The sequence below is a fragment of the Mesoplodon bidens genome (assembly GCF_964165515.1).
Source record: "Mesoplodon bidens genome assembly, chromosome: 5".
NCBI classification, from domain to species: Eukaryota; Metazoa; Chordata; class Mammalia; order Artiodactyla; family Ziphiidae; genus Mesoplodon; species Mesoplodon bidens.
Window position 1 is genome coordinate 12921938 of NC_138161.1, and position 22146 is coordinate 12944083.

Here is a 22146-nt window from a genome sequence, read left to right on the forward strand (position 1 = left end):
TATTCAATCACCACTTGTACAGTGGAAGATCTTTCTGAGGTTTTAGGCTAAAATATTAACATAGTCCTTAAGTCCTCCAGACCTTGTCTTTGTTACCTCTACCCTAATCAAGTTACTGCAAATCTGTCTCTTGGCTCTGGAGCTGGTGTCTAGAGGCTGACCAGGCACAATTTGAATCTTTTGTGATAGGAATTGGAGTTCAATTTCACCAATGAAACACTGCTGGAATCAGAACTTAAATCAATGCTGAATAGCCAGAATATAAGAACTTAGAGTAATTTGAGTAGAATGGAAGCTAGATGTTATTAACGTTCCCTATTAACTGGAAGAAAATGTTACAGAGGACGCTCTCAGCCTAGATCATCTTGCCAGTTTCCAAAAGTGAGTCATGGGTGGGCAGATCTCAAATCCAATCAAAGAAAACCAGAGGCAGATGTGTATGACATAGAAATTCTTGAGCTTGGGATCTTTTTCAACTTGGAACTTAAATCTCAAGTGAAATTTTGACAGGATGGTGTAGGCAAGTAGGCACTTTGGTAGGAGTACAGACTGGCACAGCTGCTCTAAAGAACAACTTAGAATTAGCCAAATTACAAATGCACATCTTTGGATCTAGCAATTCCACTACTAGTTCATCCTACTAGTGACCATTTTTCGAAGCTTTTCATTGCAGCATTGGTTATTACAGCAAGACTGGAAATAACATTAATACCAATTTTTTAATGGGACTGGTTAAGTAGATTATGGTACAGTCTAACCATGGATCACTATGCAGGTGGGTATTAGAAGAGACAATGTTTTATGAACAGATATGAACTGATCTCCAATTTATGTTAGACTAAAAATGCACTGTTTGCACATTGTGTAAAAAGGGTAATTCATAAAATATACATCTTTGCTTTTAGGTTCATAGAATATCTCTGGAAGATCATAAGAAACTTTTAACATTGCCGGCGCGACTGGAAGGCTTCTAGAGATGGGGGGGGGTTCACTATATGAATGAATGCCCCTTGTTAACTTTTGAATTTTGAGACAAGAAAATTCGCATATATGCACATAGCTGAAGGAAAAGGGCCTACATTTGGTGGCACAATGAGAAAGCAGGTGAGTTCCACTTCAAAGTCAAATACCCGGTTCCGCCCTTGGCAGTTGAGATTGTTACTCTGTGACACAAGTCTGAAATGTGTCACAACCATCTCCAACCCTCAAGTCGATTTTTCCTTCCGTTTGTTTCTGAAATCAGCCAGGTTTCGGAACTGCTATCAAGCCTGGCATTCTTTCGAAAACACCAAAAACACTTTTGCTTTCGTTGTAACAGAGGGAAGGTGGCTAAAATATCAGGCCAAGGATCATTTTATCCTAAATGAGATTCAGTGTTTTTGAAAGTGCTCGGTAGCCATAAAGCTGTAGAAATACGAAGTATTACTCAGTAGAGTTAGTCATAATTATCATACCACACCTCAATTCAGTCTCGAGAGTTAACATCCCACCCTCCGGATTGCACTTTCCCTCGCCAAACCTGGCTTCCCCGTCTGGCTCCTGCCCTCCTCCTCCCCTCCTCCTCCCCTCCTCCTCCCCTCCTCCTGCCCTCCTCCTGCCCTCCTCCTCCCCTCCTCCTCCCCTCCTCCTGCCCTCCTCCTCCCCTCCTCCTGCCCTCCTCCTCCTTCTCTATTTGCCCCTCCCAGCGTTTGGCGGGAGTTTTCCTCGCGTGACTACGTAAGCGCAGAAGGCGCACTGCAGCTCCCTGGGCTGACGGACAGCAGGGTTTACTCTGTCCTCTAATCTCTATGATCCTCTTTGTGACCCGTCGGATAACACCGGAGTCTCAGAGTTCCATGCCGATAATCCTCCACGCCGACAGAGGACAGTGCAAAAAGCTGACGTTCTCGCGAGAGGCGCGGAGTTCTCTCCAAGTACTGAGCGCAAGCGCGCTCAGGGGTCCACTGTCGCTGGAGGGAGGACGCGTCTCGGCTGAAGCTTGGGGGAGCGCGCGTGCGCCTTCGCGAGTTCTGCGCTGCAGGGGCCGCCGTGTGAGTGCCGGTGGGAGACAGACGTGCGGGCCGCGGGAATGTTCCGAAAGGCCCGGCGAGTGAACGTGCGTAAGCGGAATGACTCGGAGGAGGAGGAGCGAGAACGCGACGAGGAGCAGGAGCCGCCGCCGTTGCTGCCGCCGCCAGGCACCGGCGAAGAGCCGGGCCCCGGCGGCGGCGGCGACAGGGCCCCCGGGGGGGAGTCGCTGCTGGGCCCGGGGCTGCCGCCGCCTTCCGCGCTGACCTCGGGCCCCGGGATTGAAGCCGGGGGCTGCTTCCCGGGAGGCGCGGAGCCCGGCAACGGGCTGAAGCCGCGCAAGAGGCCACGAGAGAACAAAGAGGTGCCCCGGGCCAGCCTGCTCAGCTTCCAGGATGAGGAAGAAGGTAACCTTCGCGCTTCGACCTCCCAGATCCCGACATCCCTACCCCGCGCGTCCACCTCGAGTCCCCGCATTCCCTGGGCTCCCAGCTTCAGCCCCCGGGAACGGAGCCCCTTCCCGCCCGACCCGCTGCACACTGTCCCCGCCTCCGGCCTTCTGCTCTGGCTGGGGACGTGTTCCCGCGCCGCCACCAGCCTTTTCTTAACTACCGCCTCCTCCTCGTCGTCCTCCCGTGCATCTCCTATTCCTGGATCTCAGATCAGTCATTCTGAGTTTTTCAAGTGGAAATTCAGTGTTCCCTGTCCTGCCTCTTTTAACTGGCGGGTGTGTTTTAGGGAGAACTCGAGTCAGGTCCCCAGGCTGCTCTTGGCACGTTCTCTGAGCCCTCTGTAGGTCGCCGTGCTCACGCCTTTTGCCGTTCTCGTCCTGGTTAGGCATCCTTGACCAGGAAGGCCGGGTGTGTAAGGAGTACTCGGTCTGGGAACAGACGCCCGGAGTTGAAGCTCTGGTTCTGAGTCACCTGGGGCCAGTCCCTTACGATCGCGGAGCCTCCGTTTACCCATAAAAGTAAACAGGGGTACAGATGTGCGACCTTCCTCGCATTGACATTTGGACAATGAAGAGAGACAATGTAATGGTATTTCAGGGCAGTTTATCCAGTCTGGTGTGAGGGGCCAAGCTGCAGTGGATTTAGATTTCTGATCGTAAATGAGCCTTAAATCTTAAACCATTTTACCTCCCGAATTGTTGAGTGTGTGTTTATATAACCCAATTAAGTCCATGTTATGAAGCATCTCGATGCGGGATGCTTTCTTGTTTCCAGTAATGGACAGTTTCTCTTTGGTTTTCCTGTTGTTTTTTATCTTAAGTTTGAGAGAAGTACGGCCACATTTTTGTTTTTCATGATACAGGGACAACTTGGCAAAGTGTTTGCGTTTGCCTTTTAAAGTTTTCAAATCAAGGATGATGGATACGTCATCAAAACTTATTTTTGAAACGTGATTAGCTCTCAGCTTAGTCTTGAAATAACAGTATGTCAGTTTGTGATGGATATAGAGTTACTCAGATTTGACAGCTCTGTAAACTAGCACCTTTTGATTTTGGATATTTTGTTTCGGATACCTTAATAATATGATAATCAGGTGCTTTTTCAATGACTTTTTTTTTCCTCCTGAAATAGATGATTCAAGGAAGACAGTAGGACACAGGAAAATCTTTTGCAGTTACATGTGTTTTGCCTTTTAAAAAGTCTCAAATTGGCATTATTCCAGATTAACTTATGAAGTTGACTCAGTTTTTGAGAACCTATTACAGATTTGAAATAATTTCAAGTTATGTAATGATTTGGCATATATGAGTATATATTTGGAAGAATTTGAAAGTTAGAATGGAAAATAATGTCTGAAAATGGTTACTACAGACGTCATTTAATTTCTTTTTTTAAGAAAGTGAAGAAGTTTTCAAAGTGAAGAAATCAAGTTATAGCAAAAAGATAGTAAAATTGCTTAAGAAAGAATATAAAGAAGATCTTGAAAAATCGAAGATTAAGACAGAAATCAACTCATCAGCTGACAGTAAGTACCAAACGAATATGATTCTTTTGAAATGACAAAATGAAACTCTCACAGGGATTGAATGGATTTGGTATATATAGTGAACTTGTTCAGTTGACTTTGTCGTTGTCAAGGGTACAGATTGAGTAACGATACAGTTCTTTTGTTTAATTATAACACAATTGCATTGTAAATGCATTTTTTAAAAAGACAGAACCGTTGCCACTGGAATGTTTCTGCTGCAATGACTAAATTGTCTCCCAATTTTCCTACTAGTGTTCCAACTGCTGTTGAACAGAGAAGGGAGGTTTCCCTCTTAAACCTGAGATACAGGTTTATTCCTATTTGAAGGAGTACGGTGCAAATTCCCGTACTTGTATTTTGTAGAGACAAGTTTTCGATTCCTTTGGTGTTATTTACACAGTTGGTTTCATTCTTAGAGAACTATTTTTTTTTCTTTTTTTTTTTTGCGGTACGCGGGCCTCTCACTGCCGCAGCCTCTCCAGTCGCGGAGCACAGGCTCCGGACGCGCAGGCTCAGTGGCCACGGCCCACGGGCCCAGCCGCTCCGCGGCATGTGGGATCCTCCCGGAACCGGGGCACGAACCCGTGTCCCCCGCATCGGCAGGCGGACTCCCAACCACTGCGCCACCAGGGAAACCCTAATTCTTAGAGAACTTTTAGGAATGCCCTAAGTCTAATGTTGATAATACTCCCATTCAGCAGCCTTATCAGCTACACAGATGAAGACTTCTCAGTGTGTGGCCCCTGCCTGCGTGGTACAGACATCCCTCATGTCCTCTCGCAATCTAAGTTAAAATTTTTAAGCAGTTATTTATCCTTAGGAAAGTGGTTCCATTATAATATGCTAATATAAGTTATTCTCATTACAAGTGCTTTAGGGAACTATTTTTATTTTATGGAATTAAAGATAGAATTATTATTTCCCAGTTCTCCACTATAGGCTTAATGTGGAAAAGTATGTCCATATATCTCAAATTTGCAATCTTATTTTGGAGATAGCATCCCTTAAATGTATAACTGGACCCAGTATTTGGCAAAGTGTCCGATGAAGGTTAACTACATTTTTTTTTAGAGCTGGGTGAAGGAATGCTTCATAGATAAAGTGGAATTTGAAGCCGGCTTTTTGATAATTTAAATACCAAAGGCTAAGGGAGGTATGGGGATATTAAAGATTAATGTGACCTAGGCTGTTTTGGAAAAGAGCAAGTATGCCTGATAGGCCAAAGTAGACGATTTGCGGAGGAAGCGGAGGTTCAGGGTGAAAGGTACGTTGCTGACAGATTGTGAAGGATGTTCACTATCTAGTAAGGGATTTAGGGTTGCTGTTTCAGTGGCCTGCAAGATGCCGACATGACGAATGCCTTTTGAAACCTGGTGTTAGCATGCAGCATGGATTGGCACAGGGAGAGATTGGAGGCCTAAAGCAGTTTAAATGCAAGGGCCAGCTTTGATCCGTTAGTAGTGGGTTTAAAAAGGTCTCAGTTGAGCAAGACTGAGGCTTTTCCTGACTCAGTGGAAAATGGTGGATGAGTTAAAAATGTTTGCTGTGGGTGTGGGGAAAGAAATAGTAAAAGATGATTTGAGAAGTATTGCAAGGTAGACCTAATGTATGAGTCAGCTATTGGATTTAAAAGAAATAGTCACATTTGAGCTTTTGTGCCAGGTGACTGAGAGAATAATTATGTATGATATACAGAAATAGGGAATGCAGGTGGGAGGAGGAGGATTTTTAGGGGAACTGATTATTTTGGACTCTAGGAAGCTGCTTCATTTTTTCCAGATCTCTTGAGAACCAACTGTGTACGATGAAATCGAACAAGGAAGGTCAGGAAAAGTGAGAACTGAGAAAGGACCATTTACTGTTGGGTTAAGAAATTGAAGCAAGTACAAGGTTTTTGAAGCCACCTTCTGTGACCTCTTCTATCTTCTACTTTCATATAACAGATTTCTTACTCACCCAATAACTCAACTAATGTCCTCCCCAAAGGTGGAGCCTCTGTGTTACATAGGTCGTCATCCCTGAAGTGATGGCTCTCTGTAGCTCTTCTCATTCATCAAATCACAATCCCGGGCTGTTCCTACCCCAGCCCTCCTTAGACAGGCAGAGGTGCATTAACTTGAAAACAAGGGTAGTATCAATCTACTTTTGTGATATTCCTAAAATAATGAGTTTACCTTTAAACTTGAATTTGAGTGGAAATGGCCAGTGAAAAGTTGGAGATGTAGATTTAGATACGGTGCTCACTGAGGTGATAATTAGAACCAGAGTAAATGGAATTGATGAGGGAGTAGCATAAAGGAAAAATTCCTGAGGACCAAAGACTTCTACCTGTAATAAGCATACACATAGAGAAGAGGGTTTACTGAAGAGATAAAAAAGAGTCATAAAGTCCAAAGGAGAAAAGATAGGAACGTTTCAAGATGATGATTGTCAGTTGTGTGAAATAGTATCAGAAAGATCAGGAAAAGGAAGGGCTGAGGAAGGGCTATTGGCAGGGTTGCTGTGTTTTTTTCCGGAGGAGGGCATCTGGCAAAAGAGACTAGTTTACTTGCCAAGCTCTGTGCCTGTTTGGAGGAAGGAACATCTCTTACTAAATTGCTCAGTGATACGGTATGAATTAGCTGTGGCTGCAGCCTTTGGGTTAGTTGGTGAGCTTGGAATGGGAGAAATCAAAGGCTGTTTGCCAGGGTTGAGGCATGCCAATTGGTGAGGAAGGGGTGGGCAGCAGGTCTGCACTGCTGCTTTGGGGAGTTTGGCAGAGCGAGAAGGAAAGGACAGTAAGAAACCATTGGGATCAAGTAGAAGTTCTTTTGCTAAAGAGAAGCCTGTGTGTCTTTGCAGACAGAAGAGAGGAGAGGGAGAGCCTGACCCCCACCTCCTCCTTTCAGATTATGTTAAACTCTGACTGTCCAAATGAGTTCACTTCCATTTTCAAATTTGGAGCAATCACAATTTCAGTTTATATATTCTGAATAATATTATGACCAAGAATTTTATCGCATTAATTTTTCAGTGTAGTTTGTTGTTTAAAATCATGTAATCATCCAAATGATACATAGTTACACTACTGTTAACTAGACTTCCATATATCAGTGTTTATTTCCCTGTGTTAAATGTATACTTATAAATAAAATAGCTGCAAACCTAAAAAAAAAAAAAACATTCAAAGTAAAGAGAGGGGCTTCCCTGGTGGCACAGTGGTTGAGAGTTCGCCTGCCGGTGCAGGGGACACGGGTTCGTGCCCCGGTCCGGGAAGATCCCACATGCTGCGGAGCGGCTGGGCTCGTGAGCCATGGCCGCTGAGCCTGCGCGTCCGGAGCCTGTGCTCCGCAACGGGAGAGGCCACAGCAGGGAGAGGCCCGCGTACCGCCAAAAAAAAAAAAAAAAAAAAGTAGAGAGAATATTTGTGACAGCAAGTTTCTTAAAGTAGTAGTCAAAGAAATTGAGGCACAAGAGGAGCCTAGAAAAGGTTAGTTAGCATCTCTTTTTATAAAGCTGTCTGGAAGGATAATATATGACCAAGTAACAAAAATTCACCTGTCAGCCATGTTTTGGACTTGTATTTGCTCAATCACAAGCAAATACTTGTCAACTTATTGAAACACTGAATCTTTTGAAGTCTGCAGAAATCTTTATCTGGGCATATCTGATCTAGTAAACCTTCTTGTAGTTCTGTTTTGTCCATAAAAGCCATTGATGTAGTGTAGATTGACAGCAGAAGGAAATGGGTGTTTCTTGACTACATCTATCTTTATACATCTGATTAAACTGAGTTTTAAAATCTCATAGCCTCAGAAGTCACTTCAGAGGGAGTCTGTGGCTAACGAGGTAGGATGGTAAATTTAAAAAACTAAAGAGCCTTAAAGCAGAATGACCTAAATCTTCTCAGTAAAGCTGGGGAGCGGGGGGAGTCATTATCCCCAGCACTCTTCTTTAGGGAAGTAGAATATGGTTTGAGAAGAATTAAGAACTTTTGAAGCAGTTTTGGGGAGGGAGGGGAACATGCTAGGGAAACAATAAGTTTATCTTTCATATTTAGAATGAACTTTTGTCTTACTCTTCCATTATATTCATGGTGCCTCTTGTGTGCATTGCCAGGTTCAGTGCTTCAAGGTGAAAAACACTGATTTTCTGAGTTTTGCCTGGGATGGAAGGTGTAATAGGACTATTTAGTTATAAGTCAAGTAAACCGTTTGGTGTAAAGAAAACCACTGTAACAGTGGTGCCTCCTGGAACCCTGTGGCAGGAAACTAGTCTTGAAACTGGCCTCGGGAATGGCCTGAGAACTAGAGAGCTGTCTTCTCTGTCCACGTGGCCAAGTATGGCTACTCCACAACTCCCTTCCTAGTTTGCATGTGGTTTTTAGAGCCACCTAGTCTCTGACTTGTCTCTGTGTCCCAATTCCAGATTGCCAGAAAAATCAAGTTTAGTCACACATCCACTCTTAAACGTTCAGTCACGGCAGTGGGGTCAGGGGCTTACACAGTGTAAATGTGACTTTTGGGTCTCAACCCTTCAGATGATGGGTGACAAATGGCTGTGAACTAAGACGATATCCCATAAAGTGTTCATTACGGAGAGGTTTATCTGGTCTGTAATCTTTGTTCTTGATAGAAAGCTGCCTCACATGGGCTTAGAGTTTAACGAAATACTGACATGTAAAGTGAAATTATGCTTCCAGGAGGTTTGAACAGTTACCTATGAGAGTTTAGAGGGAGAAACAGTTAGTTTTGATAAACTAGTAAAATTTTGATAAAATTAAAGGTAGCGATTGGGCCGGGCCTCACGCATCCCTGCGTCCCCTGTATTGTTGTTACCCAATTGTGTTGATAGTGATTATTCATTTTCACACATCGGTGGTTTGAGTTTTTTATAAACAATTAAAACAGTTCAAGCTTTAATGAATTGAGCCCATAATTGCATTAGAAGTGACTCCTTAATTTATGGATCTTGTTTTAGATATATTTTATTACTTTTTTCAAAAATGTAGGCGAACCTCCTTTGGACAAAACAGGTCATGTTAAGGACACCAGTCAAGAAGATGGAGTTCTCATCAGTGAACACGGGGAAGATGAAATGGATATGGAAAGCGAGAAGGAGGAAGAAAAGCCAAAGGCTGCCGGAGCCTTTTCAAATGCTTTATCTTCTTTGAATGTTCTCCGTCCAGGTGTGTACTTGCAAATCCTCCTTAGAACTGAAGTAAGCCCTCAAGAGTGAGCTGTCTGTGAAGATGGTCGTTAAGGAAGGGGTTAGCTAAGTGGTGTTTCTTATGACATCCCTGTTTGAAGCCAGGTTGTTTCGTTTTGCAAATACAGAAAGTAAGAAAACTAGAAACTTCCCAACTTTCCAAGTTCATTCTCAGACAGGCAGTTTTATTATCAAAGCAAATGTAGGGCTTCAAGTAAATGGTACTAAAGTCCTTTTTTTATGTATTTCAGATTAAGATTTTAACTTTTTCAAGAACTGCTACCAAAAGCAAAATTGCTGCCAGTTTTTATGTTCACACTTTTTTTTTTTTCTTTAACTTCTTTGTGGAAATAATTAGTAGAGCTATTCACTGGCTAATCAGCTTTTGAATAAATAAATGCTTAGTAGCCAAATTTAAATGATGAAGAGTAACCATTTAACTCATTATAAAATCTAAAAATACTCTGTGGGAATTCCCTAGCGCTTTCACTTCTGTGGGCTGGGGTTCAGTCCCTGGTCGGGGAACTAATATCCCACAGGCTGCGCAGGGTGGCCAAAAAATAATAATAGATAAAAGAAAATAAAAATGCTTCCTCTGGGCTTCCCTGGTGGCGCAGTGGTTGAGAGTCCGCCTGCCGATGCAGGGGACACGGGTTCGTGCCCCGGTCTGGGAGGATCCCACATGCCGCGGAGCGGCTGGGCCCGTGAGCCATGGCTGCTGAGCCTGCGCGTCCGGAGCCTGTGCTCTGCAAGGGGAGAGGCCACAACAGTGAGAGGCCCGCCTACCGCAAAAAAAAAAAAAAAAAATGCTTCCTCTGGGTTTGTAAAGTTGTGAAAAGTCATGTACATAGATCTAGTAGCATTCTAATTGGTACAGTCTTTATGGGAAGCAGTTGGACAATATGGATCAGTAGACTTCAAATGTTCTTACTCTTTGACCCTGTAATTCCATAGCGAGAAATTTATCCAAGGAAATAATGTTTTTATTGCAACGTTATTTGCAATGAGCAACATTTAGAAAATGTCTAGCAGGAGAGGAATGGCTTAGTAAGTTACGGCGCATTCACATGATGGGATATTACATAGCTATTTAAATAACAATTTGAAGAGTAGCAAGGCATTAATTTTTACTGTAGGTGAAAATGTCAATTAATTTGATTATGTAGTAGATTATGCTTTATCGAGTGAATGTTGTAAACCACTAAAAATTCTGTTTATGCAAAACAACATGGGAAAAAGCTTATGTTTTAATGTGAAGAAAAATTAGATACAGAATTATATATTCAGTGTGCTTACAGGTCAACTGAAAACTATTTGCAAGAGAAATATACTATAAATCTAATAGTGTTTTTTAGGGTCTAAGATTGTAGATACCTTTTTTGTTTTTATTTGTTTTCTGGTTTAGTAATAAATGTGATTTTATTGCTTTCATTTACTTCTTAAAAATGAAAAAATATACCATTAAAATAAAACTGCTCTGGTGGATTTTCCCTTCCCCCGCTTCCTGTACCTATTGCCATTATACATATTTTTTAGTTTCCCTAGCGACTTTTACTTTCATTTAAACTAAATTAAAAATAAATCAGTTGTTTTGCAAGCACAGTTTGGGAAGGGGGGCGGGGATGCCAGCAGATAACATTAGAACATCAGTGTGACAAGGTCGTCTTGATGAGATTCACTTATCTTTCATATTTTCAAGAAAACAAACTTTATTCCCTAATATTGCATAGTTTCTAATCCTCACCATTTGTTTCCAGGAGAAATTCCAGATGCAGCTTTTATACACGCTGCAAGGAAAAAGCGTCAGATGGCCCGGGAATTGGGAGATTTCACTCCTCATGATAGTGAGCCTGGCAAAGGCCGCCTTGTTAGAGAAGATGAGAACGATGCCAGTGATGATGAAGATGATGATGAGAAACGCCGTATAGTTTTTTCTGTGAAAGAAAAATCACAAAGACAGAAAATTGCGGAGGAAATAGGTAAGTTGATTTAATGGGACAGTAAGCCTGTTTTGTTGCTATTAAATATAATTTGATACTACAGTCAAATAAAAAGTACCTATACTTATTTATGTTTAATGTTAGAGAACTTGCTTGGGTGTAAGTGTCTTGTTGGAATTTTTTGAAAAGTGTAGCATGATTCTGGTAGCTAGTGTTTACTGAGCACTGTGTGACCAGTATTGTGCTAAGCAACTAACATACATAAATATGTGTAATTGGCTCTTCATTCTTAGGAGGCATTAGATTTCCAGAGGTTAGGAAACCTATCTAAGGTTTTAGTCGTTACATTGATACTGCCTTTCGCTTAAGGTATGCTGTGTGTTAAGACAAGCAAACGCAGAAGTATCAAATGCGGAAGGGATCATAATAGACATTTTAACTTTAGTAAGATTGAGTTAATGCCAATAGTTTTGCTTGATTTTTGTGAAATATCAGGGTAGCATCTCTTCCCTCGCTGTTTTTTTGGAATTATTTACTTTGCTGCTTATGGCTATAGGTATTGAGGGGAGTGATGATGATGCTTTAGTAACTGGAGAACAAGATGAAGAGCTCAGCCGATGGGAACAGGAGCAGATAAGAAAAGGAATTAATATCCCTCAGGTAAGAACCAAAGAATTAAACTTCAAAAATTAAAAAAAGAAATTTAAAAAATTTTTAGCTTATTTTGTTAAAGTAAAAACATATTGCACATTGAACTGATCCTTTGTCATTCATTCAAGTAACATAATGAGGAAAATTATATAAAGTTATGTACCCAGTAAGCTGTTAGAAGAAACTATATTATATTTTGCCTTTTACCATCCAAATGATGGAAGAATTTCTGGTTTCTTAGGTAAGTGTTTCTCTAAGTGGTCCTTCAGCCAGCTGCGTCAGCATCATATGGAAGCTTGTTAGAAAGGCAAATTCTCAGCCTCCTGAGTGAGACCTAGTGAATGAGAAACCCTGGGGGTGGGGCCCTGCCATCTGTTTAACGAGTCCTCTGGGTGATGCTGTTGCTCCTAAAGTTTGGGAACCACTGTATAGATAAGGTGTTTCTTTCCGATAGAGCTTATTTTTTTCTGTCTTTAAAAATTATTTTGTAGAAGATGGATTTCTCAGTAATGCAAAACTCTTACTGTAGATGAAAAATATCTTCCTAAATAGTTATAACAATTCATTTTATAGAAGTAAGTAGTACAGTGGAAATATCACATAAAATTTTTTTTGTTGCTAGTGTTTTGACACAGTTTAATGTCCCTAACTCTAAACTTCTTTGTTATTGTTTTCCCGAAAGTTACTAGAAATGAATCCAGTAATCCCATAGGAATTAGAAATGAATCCAGCCCTACTTTTCTCTGATTTTGAGGAGCTCTGCAATTACTTATTTTAATTACATACTATTTGGAAAATGGGTATAATTTTTATTGTTAGTGGTTTTTTGTTTATTTGTTTAACACTAAAGGCATGGGATTTTTCTTTTCATAGTTTCAGCTACTAGTTTTAATATATCCCATTTCTTTTCTAGGTTCAAGCAAGTCAGCCCACTGAAGTGAACATGTACTACCAGAACACTTATCAGACAATGCCTTACGGTTCATCCTATGGCATTCCTTATAGTTACACAGCCTACGGATCATCCGATGCCAAATCTCAAAAAACAGATAATACAGTCCCTTTCAAAACTCCCAGTAATGAGATGACTCCCGTTACTATTGATTTGGTAAAGAAACAGCTTAAAGACAGGTAGGGCAGATCAACTTCTTAAAGACCTGTCCTCTAGCTTTCCGTTCCCTCAGGCAACATGTAGTCTGGGGTAGCAGATGCAGAATATCGGCAAAGAAGATTCACTGGCCTATCTTCCAAAGCTAAACAGAAGATGACTTCATACTTTGTTCTGCTACCTTCTTGGATTACTTCTGTGGAAGCCTCGAAAAGTTTTTAAAAATACCACTCCATGATCTTGTTGAAGACAGTTCTGAATTTGCACCTCTTGGACTCTGAAAAAGTGTAGTCAAGATATGGGGGGAAAGACAAAGCAGTGAGATTTTGGTTAGCCCACCAAATAACTTTATATGAAGTCTGTAAACTGCCGTTTTTTGAGGAAAAAAGCAGAACAGATGAAAAGATCCACTCCAAGCATTTTTGTATTCTAATAGTGGAACTAAATGCATTATTATAAATATTGCAAGAGTCCTGACAGCATAGACTTTCAGATGTAAATGTGTTATATCTATCCTTTTCTGTTCTTGAAGGTTGGACTCCATGAAAGAACTGCACAAAACAAATCGACAGCAGCATGAGAAACATCTGCAAAGCCGAGTGGACTCCACCAGGGCTATTGAGAGATTAGAAGGGTCTTCTGGGGGTATTGGTGAACGGTATAAATTTTTGCAAGAAATGCGAGGGTATGTCCAAGACTTGCTTGAGTGTTTCAGTGAAAAGGTAAGAATGCAAAAATATTAATCTCTTTGAATAAGGCAAAATTAAGGAGGTCTAGATTTCTATATTTCTCAGAAAATACCCACTGAATCCAACTTTAGAAGTGATGAAAAGTCATGCTTCATTTTCTCCCCTTCATTAACAACCTTCTATCTTGGGGTAATCTAGTGCCTTGTAGAAAACAAAAAAAAGATAATTCAAAGCATATTTAAATAAGACTTTGGCAAATCCTAACCTTAATTTAATGGTAGATTATTGGCCTGTCCTGAATTATTAAAATATAAGGGACTCATGAAATTTTCTTTTTTATGGCTCAGATCTAAACTTATCTGTAAACTGTTTCTACAAGTAATTCCAAATATGCATAAAGTTGCAATATTTTATTAGCTTTTTTTTACCCTAGATAAAGTTGATTGCCATTGCTGCTAATAGTTTTCATCTAAATAAGCCTGTGCTTTATCCATTTCAGAAACCATTCATTGGCCATAATTTCTGTTAAGGTCTCATTTCTTCCAAGTTCATTTTTGTTAGTATGACAGTCAGTTGGCACAATTATTTGCATCCTATTGTACCATTTGTTTGCATTTTTTGTTAGCTGCACGCAGAATCCTTTTCTCAAACAGCCTTTTAATTGATTTTTCTTTAAGATAAATGTTATTGTTTAATGCATTGGTTTATAGGCATTTGTGGACTATACAGCCTTTTCTTTAAAAAACAGTAAATTCATGGTGCTTTTGAATATCCTGTCTCTATAAACTTGCAAGTGATACAGGATTAGAAGGCACATTTTCTGTTATTCTTGGCCATATGAATTAGCATAGAATCGGTAAGCATACAGTATTTTAACTGTTTATTATCTCCGTTGATTACTTCAGTATCTTAAGGCCAAAGGCTGGCTAAAGAACACTGCCAAACTGTGTCTTCCAAATGGATCTTAATGGTTCCAGCCAGTCTGGTCAGATCCACCAAGTCTTCTCTGAAGGATTCATGTTCTGGTTCTTATCACCTGATTTCTGGAGAAGCAGCTACATTCTAAGCTATGATATCCCCTGTGGCAGATCTGTAGCTTAGGGTGACAAATACAGGGGTGAGAAAGAAACATAGGTTTGACTGAAGAGGGGCTGGAGTCAAGAGGAGAAGTTGACATAAAAGTCGGAGCTGGCAGTTGTGTCCTTCCTACTAATAAAGCCCTTAATGAGCCCAGGGGACATGGTGCTGGGAGGTCTAATAACCTTTTGTGACTAGAGAAAGGATCTCTGTCTTAAACCATGCTTTGTAAGTGAGATCTGTCCCTGTGGAGCTTTTTCTTGAAGTATCTGGGTCTTTGCTTTGGAACTTACTTGAGTAAACTTACACGCTTGTAATTGCAAACTGAACTCTTAAAAAATATTGACAGTATAAAAAATACTGACAGATCAACTAGATTGTACCATTCTTGAGTTAAAGAGACTAGTAGAATATCTAGTTCATATACTTTTCAATTGATAACTGTTTTAAAAACACTTAGTAGTGTACTTTATCTCTCCTTGATTACCCTGTTCCTAGGGAAGTATCCCTCAGACTGTGCTAATACATTTTTACAGAGTCACTTAGATAAATGTTTATGGAGCAGATCTTAAACTGTATCTATTATATAGTGACTACAGTTTAATTAAAAGAGAAGTAGATTAATTCCCTTTTAAAGATGAGTATTTCATTTTGACATTTTCATATGCATTTGATTTTATTGAGTCTGCTGCTGAGTTAATAATGTCATAAGTTGTCATTTTGGAAATACTGAGGAATAGTTGGATAGATTTGAATATTCATTCTAGTTATACTATAAAAATACTGTTTCAGGGTAAGACCATCAAAATATAAACATTCTTTTGTTTTTTTCTCTTTTGTTATAAAAATTTAAGTGGTTTTGAACTTAGATTTTTAATTATTTTGCAGATTATTTTAACTTTACATTGTTTTGTTTTCCTGCAGTCATCTTCCTTCTGTGTTCTTTGTCTTAAATTTGGCCTTGAAATAATGATAGTCAGTAACAATTTCCAGTTTGGAGAGGGTAAAGAAATTGTCATGGTGCACTCTTGTGCACTCTTGAGATAAATCAGTATTGTTAAGAAACATGAATGAGAGCTGAAAATGTGTTTTAGGGCCTTTATTCTCAGTAGAATTTTCTCTGGGCTTTGTTAAAAAGCATTTTAATTACCTAAACAGGAAAATCACGTTATCGGAATTTTAACTATAAATTGAATAATTAAGGTTCTGTCTGATGCAACCTCAGGCGTGTAGCTCTTATAGTAGAGGAATGTTAATAATCTCCAGGACTAAAGGAATGCATAGGTACATTTGTCTTTAGTCCTGCACAGTTTGAAAAAGTGAGGGGGTAGGTAAGTGTAAGTCACAATAACATGACAGTAATTGCTTTAAAAATCGATTCTAGTTAACTTTAGAGTCTGTGGGCTCAGCTCATATCACCAAGATAATCAGGGCAGATTTGGGGACATTGTTGCCCATGGTGTGGCATATTAAAAAATAAAATAACTCCATCAGTTTGACCTTTCTGTGAACATTTGCTGCTTTTGCAATGGGATCATGCAAGTGTATAAAATTGCTTTTATTACAGACATCTTTGTATTCCACCTGCCTTTTTTCATTTTCCATTTACAGTCTGTTCAGTTCAGGACGCTGCTATAACACTTGGTGTCAGTGTTCCCAAACTCTAATGTGTTTTTTCATTTGCACTAACCATCAGGAAACTAGAATTTCTGGTTTCCTCAGGTATGTGTAGTGGTTGTTAGCGTTTGTGAAAGTTTCATAGCATTTGGTTATAGCATAGGTATTTATAAAGAGAACGTTTTCTGGTTTTTCCTTTTAAGTTAGGTCTCATTCCGTAAGCTTTTTGTATTCCATATGAACCAAGTGAATGGTTAGCTGTGGCTATTAACCTGGAAAAATTTGTTGACTTTGTAAACTGACAATTTATGCAAAGAATTTTATTATTTTACTTACAAATATGGAAAAATTTAAACATTTGATAGGAAGAGAAGAACTTTCTGAGTTTTAGATAGATTGATTTTAGACAGGTTAGTGATAGCCAGAAATTTTATTCACCATATTAATGTAAATGAATGCAGTTCACGTTTTAAATGTGTAATAAAGCCACAAAGATGCCATTGCATCTTTGGTATTATACAGCAATAATGGTTTATTTTAAACTACAAAAATTGGCAAAGGAGATGATGCTGCTAGAAAGTTAAAAATGGACTTTTAAAAAGGACTTTCAAGTACTTTATTCTAAAAGAAGCACTAAAATTTCTGACAATTCTTTACTTGCTCTCTTTACTAATGTTCAAGTGTTTAACCTAACCAAACTTTTGCTCCAATAACTAGGCACTGGACATTATAGCTCCATATACGGAATAAAAGAAGAAGTGCTGTTTCCCAGAAATCATAAAACTGAATTACTATTTGTGTTTCATTGAGAATTCATGATTATTCTGTCCAGAGGGTACTTTTTCAGAAATCCGGAAATAATATGGAACCCTCAAATGTATAAGCAGCTGAGGAGTTTGGTGTTACGGAGTGTGTTGTATTTTTACAGGTGCCACTGATTAATGAACTTGAATCAGCAATACATCAGCTGTACAAACAGCGAGCTTCCCGCCTTGTCCAAAGACGACAAGATGATATTAAAGATGAATCTTCGGAGTTTTCAAGCCATTCAAGTCAGTCCATCTTGAAGGTTTTTATTATTCATTAAACAACCTTGTTTACTTAGTGCACCCTAATTGAAAATTAGACATCTCAGAGCATTTTTTCTTTTTAAAGAAACAAATTTCCTTGCTCTTGTGTCAGGTAGATCTAAAATTAACATGTGCTTGGATTGTGTTTAAGAAAGTATAGCTTTGCAAAGGAACTCAAATCATGTACTAATATTCTATTGATCTTATTCTTCTTCGGGCATTCTTTCATTCTTTGTAGTAAAGACATCATCAGTATTTTATCTTAAAACCAGTACCTATTTGGCCCTAGTTGATTTTCCCCCCATTTTAACACCAATACAAATGCTGTTGTTGAGCACAACAAAGGTTTTGAGTTAGGGGCTGGGAAATTTTGTATGGGAGAGGGGGCTTTATTACATAACAAATGATACAACTCCAAGATTAGGGGAGTTTTGAGCTTCACCCCTTAGATAAAGCAAAATTTTTTGTATTTTTTTGTATTTTCTAGTTTGCCTCATGTAGTGGGGTTTTTTTAGTAAGTCAGTTGGTGCCTACACTTCTTGACGTTTTAGTGTAAAAATTTGGAAATTGAATTTATATTCCTTTCATTATGATGTGTGTTATGGCAAACCAAAATTAATTGGAAACCTTTTATTAAGTAGTTGAGCTGAAATTCTTTAACCAGATCTTTTAAACATTTTAATTCTGCTTTTTCATTGCCCTCTATATTCTTGGGTGCTGTAATAGGAATTTTCCTACGTTGGATTTCTCATGACTTCTTTTGTCATCTCTTCGGTCCCTATGTCAGCAGTTCTTAAATGGAAGTGTACATCAGAATTACCCATGATACTAATTTAAAATGCGGATTTCTTGGTCCTGTCCCCAGAGATTCTTGCCAGGTCTTGGATGGTGTCCAGTAATCTGCATATTAAACAACCACCCAGGTGTTCCAAGTGCAAAGGGCCCTGTTATTCTTTCTGAAAACAATGCTTTGTCATATAGTGTGTCCTCTAAATTAGAGAGACATTGAATCCCTGAGAAAGCATTCTCCTGTGTGCTGGATGGGTTTTGGAGCATCGTAAAGAGGTGGTAACATGGCCGTCAGATGAGTCAGACTCAGATGTAAGCCACATGAATGGCTTTGACCTTCTGTTTTTGCCGTACATGTTTAAATTGGATTAGTGCCATTTGGGGCACCTAAATAACTAAGGCATCCCGCCCAAATCACTTTTGATCCAGACAGAACCAGATTTCTGGGGCACATTACAGGTAATCATTGTACCTATGACGGGAAGTAATTTCCTTTTAAGTTAAATGGTTGGGTGAGCCATGCATTTCATCAAATACTTTTTCCTGCCTATAATCTGTTCTTTATAATTTGGAGGTATTTACTTATATGGAATTTGAAGTAAGGGTTGAATGCTGGATGTTAATTAGATTGATAGCTGGAAAGAAGTGAAAGGTAGTGAGAAAGTGAAAAGTATTGTCCTAGAGGGAGTATTCATTCATTGCCAAACATTTGAGAAAAATTGCATGGGGTACTGAAGTATCCATTCTTTTTCTGATCTTTTTTTAAGGAAACAAAAATAGAGCCAGAAGTTCATTTGTTTAGATTTGTACACACTTACCACAGTTACTGCATGTAATTCTTACCGAAATGAAGGAGGCTATCTCTTGGGCCCTCTACTCTCTTATATCTCCCTCAATATGTATTTTACACCATCTGTAAATATAATAACGTTTTAAGTATTTATTATAGTAGAGGATGTTCTTTGAGATATTTCTTTCATGAAGGGTAGCTCTTAAAGAGGCAGGAATCCTTTCTGTAGTTTGGGACTTCGTAGCCAGTTCATCCGTGGTGTGTCGTGGCGTTCCAGTTGAGGTGGAGCTGAGGCATCTTGTTGATGATACTGAGCTTGTCTTGTAATGTGAACTCCGGAACATACTTCCTAATACCCAAGCTATTTTGGAAGATGAATGAAAAATTCAGTTAAAAGAGTCAACGTTTAAAAGTAGTCGGATCTAGGATAGGCAGGATACACTGAAGTGGATACCAGCTCATTTTTGGTTTTATTTTTCCTGTTGTTGCTATCAGTGACACATCTTTGATATCAGGGAAAAAACTATGGAAAAGCCTTAAATTGATGTGTTTCATTTTGCACGTGACCTCCCCCTCCCCCGCCACCCCCCTTTGGGTTTTGTGCCTCTCGTTACTATCCCACGTAATACAGAATATCTCCATAGCGTAGAACTTCAATGTAGACATGAAGAAGCATCACAGACAGATGTTTCCCCCACTCTTCCCTCTACCCTAGGCAAGAGATTCGAAGATTCTTCTCTGGAGAAAGAGAGTGGGTCCAGAGAAAAGACCATGAGACACTGTAACGTCTGGGGGCCCCAACAGAAAGTTGACTTGTACCCAGGGATCTGATGGAGGTGCCTCTGTTAGACAGCTCCCACCTACATCCACGAAATTTCCAATCTCATTCTTACGTAGGAGGTAGTTAATGATCATGGGGAGCAACCCAAGCAGTAGAACCAAGGGGACTGAGGAAACAAAGACAATGCAGGTGACAGGAGAAAACTTAAAACATAATTGCTGTCCTCGGGGAGATGTTGGAAGGGATCCTACGCATAGCACAAGTAGAGGATGCTATAGAAAAGGAATGTTCTAAGAAGAATAGCCGTATCTCAGAAACTAAAAATGTGGTAACAAATATAAATTTAAATAGGAAGGTTGAAAGCTAAAGCTAGAAAATTGCCCTAGAAATTAAAAAAAGAGAGATGGAAAATAGGGGAGAAAAGAAATAAGGGAATTGTGCTTTGAAAGTAGGGTTTGAGAAAGCACAACTTGGTCCTATCAGATACGATTTTCAGTCTATATGTTGATTCTGCCCTTGTTCTTAAAATAGTAATAGAGAATAAATTTCTACAAATAAAAATTAGAATGAAATAGAATAAATGATTAAACTGCAACAAAGCTGTTTTTTCATCCTTCCTACTTGTGTCTCTGCTGTCTTATCTATCATTCAACATGTGATGCCTAAGTTCGTCCTTAAAAAAGTAATGTATTAGTTTTCCCTTTACACAAGTAATTTAGATTTTTAATTTATGTGGTCATCATGATAGCATAAACTAGTTCTGTTACTTAGACATAAGAACAGGGATTAAGCGCATTTGCATTTGTGTAGTGTTGTTGAACTCTCCATTTATTTTTCTCTTCCTTTTTGTGGGAACACAGATTAATATTGAGATTTGCTCTAAACTAGAAAACTATCCGGTTTATCGGTTACTGCAGAATCCTGCTGTTGAGATTAGAAAGCAGTCTATCATTATGGCTTATTCTGTGCAAACTCTTTCCTCAAGATTGTTGAAGGAAGGCTTTTAACTTTAACCATTGTTGTTTTACAGATAAAGCTCTGATGGCACCAAATCTTGATTCCTTTGGACGAGATCGGGCACTGTATCAGGAGCATGCAAAACGTCGGATTGCAGAACGGGAGGCGAGAAGGTAATTCTACAGATGCTTGCTGTTGGTTTGCTTGTGAAGGGAGGAGTCTCTTTTATCTGGTTTGGGAACTTGATATTTGTTATTTAGGACTCGTCGTAGACAAGCCAGAGAGCAAACCGGTAAGATGGCAGATCACCTTGAAGGCCTTTCCAGTGATGATGAAGAAACGTCTACAGATATTACAAATTTCAATCTGGAAAAAGGTTAGACATTTATTTGGAAATGAGATTCATTGTCAGTGTGCTTTCTCCTTGGCTGTGGTTTCTACCGTGAAATAATTTGAAGTTTTGTGGCCTCTGCTTTAGAGCTAGGCACTTTGGTTTAATTATAAAAACGTGCACCCATTTTTATTGATGAGTTCTCAAAATTAGTGGTAACACTTTGTTGTGGGATTCATCTAGTACTTGCATTATAAATGATATTACTCTTCGAATCACAGAATTTTAAAAGTGACAAGAAAATGTTTCAGATCCCAGGGGCAGCCCTAATGCAGCCTGTCTGGTCTAGAAAGGTGAAGGTTGGCAGAGCCTTAAAGGGAATTCCTGATTTGGGGAGCCCCGAATAATTCAATCAAGAGGAATAGTTAGTTCTGTTACATGAAGACATTTCCAGAAGGATCCCCAAGTAAAAGTCTTTATTTCCCACCACTGGCTGTGATTATTTGGAATTATATTGACTGCGAACCCTTTGGAACTTAGTGGGATAAGCTTATTTCTTTCTCCCACTCTTTCTACGGTGAACATTTCCAAACATACGGAAAATTGGAAAGAATAGCACAGTGATCACCCATATACACCTGTCACCCATCACCCATATACACCTGTCACCCAAATTCAGCAATTCTTACCATCATTCAGCCAAGTTTGCTTTGCATATGTGTGTGTGTTGCTGAAACATTTGAAATTAACTTACGGACATCATGGCACTTCCCTCTAAAAACTTTAACATCTTTAATGTCTTCTTTAAAAAAAAAAAAAAAAAAAAGATGCTTTTCTACCTAACTACCACACGATTGTCACACCTGTGAAAATTACCTAGAAGTTTTAGTATCATGTCTGCATTCAGTTTTCCTCCGTAACAGCCCCCCGCCACCCCGCCCAGAATTCTTGGGACTGTTTCTGTTACTGTGTATTTTCTAAACCTGGATCCACACAAGGTTCCTGCATCGCACTTGGTTGTTACATCTTTTTATGTAGAATTAGTGAATATCATGGTACCTTATACACATACACACACCCCTATTCTTTATTTGTTTAAGGCATTAACTTTCTGAAGAGACCAGGCCACTTATCTTGTAAAACGTCCTACATTCTAAATTTGTCTGTTTCCT

General features: G+C 39.6%; 1 protein-coding gene across 1 annotated transcript in view; it reads left to right on the forward strand.

Annotated features, from left to right (window-relative positions):
* The first annotated feature begins 1766 nt into the window (after positions 1–1766).
* PAXBP1 (PAX3 and PAX7 binding protein 1) overlaps positions 1767–22146 on the forward strand; it is a 33760-nt gene continuing 13380 nt past the window's right edge. The window contains exons 1-10 of the mRNA XM_081234262.1: positions 1767–2414; positions 3856–3984; positions 8978–9154; positions 10932–11153; positions 11671–11774; positions 12679–12896; positions 13406–13595; positions 17185–17308; positions 20717–20816; positions 20904–21019. Coding sequence (XP_081090388.1) covers positions 2069–2414; positions 3856–3984; positions 8978–9154; positions 10932–11153; positions 11671–11774; positions 12679–12896; positions 13406–13595; positions 17185–17308; positions 20717–20816; positions 20904–21019 — 1726 coding nt within the window. The 5' untranslated portion in view covers positions 1767–2068. The remainder of the gene's footprint in view (positions 2415–3855; positions 3985–8977; positions 9155–10931; positions 11154–11670; positions 11775–12678; positions 12897–13405; positions 13596–17184; positions 17309–20716; positions 20817–20903; positions 21020–22146) is intronic.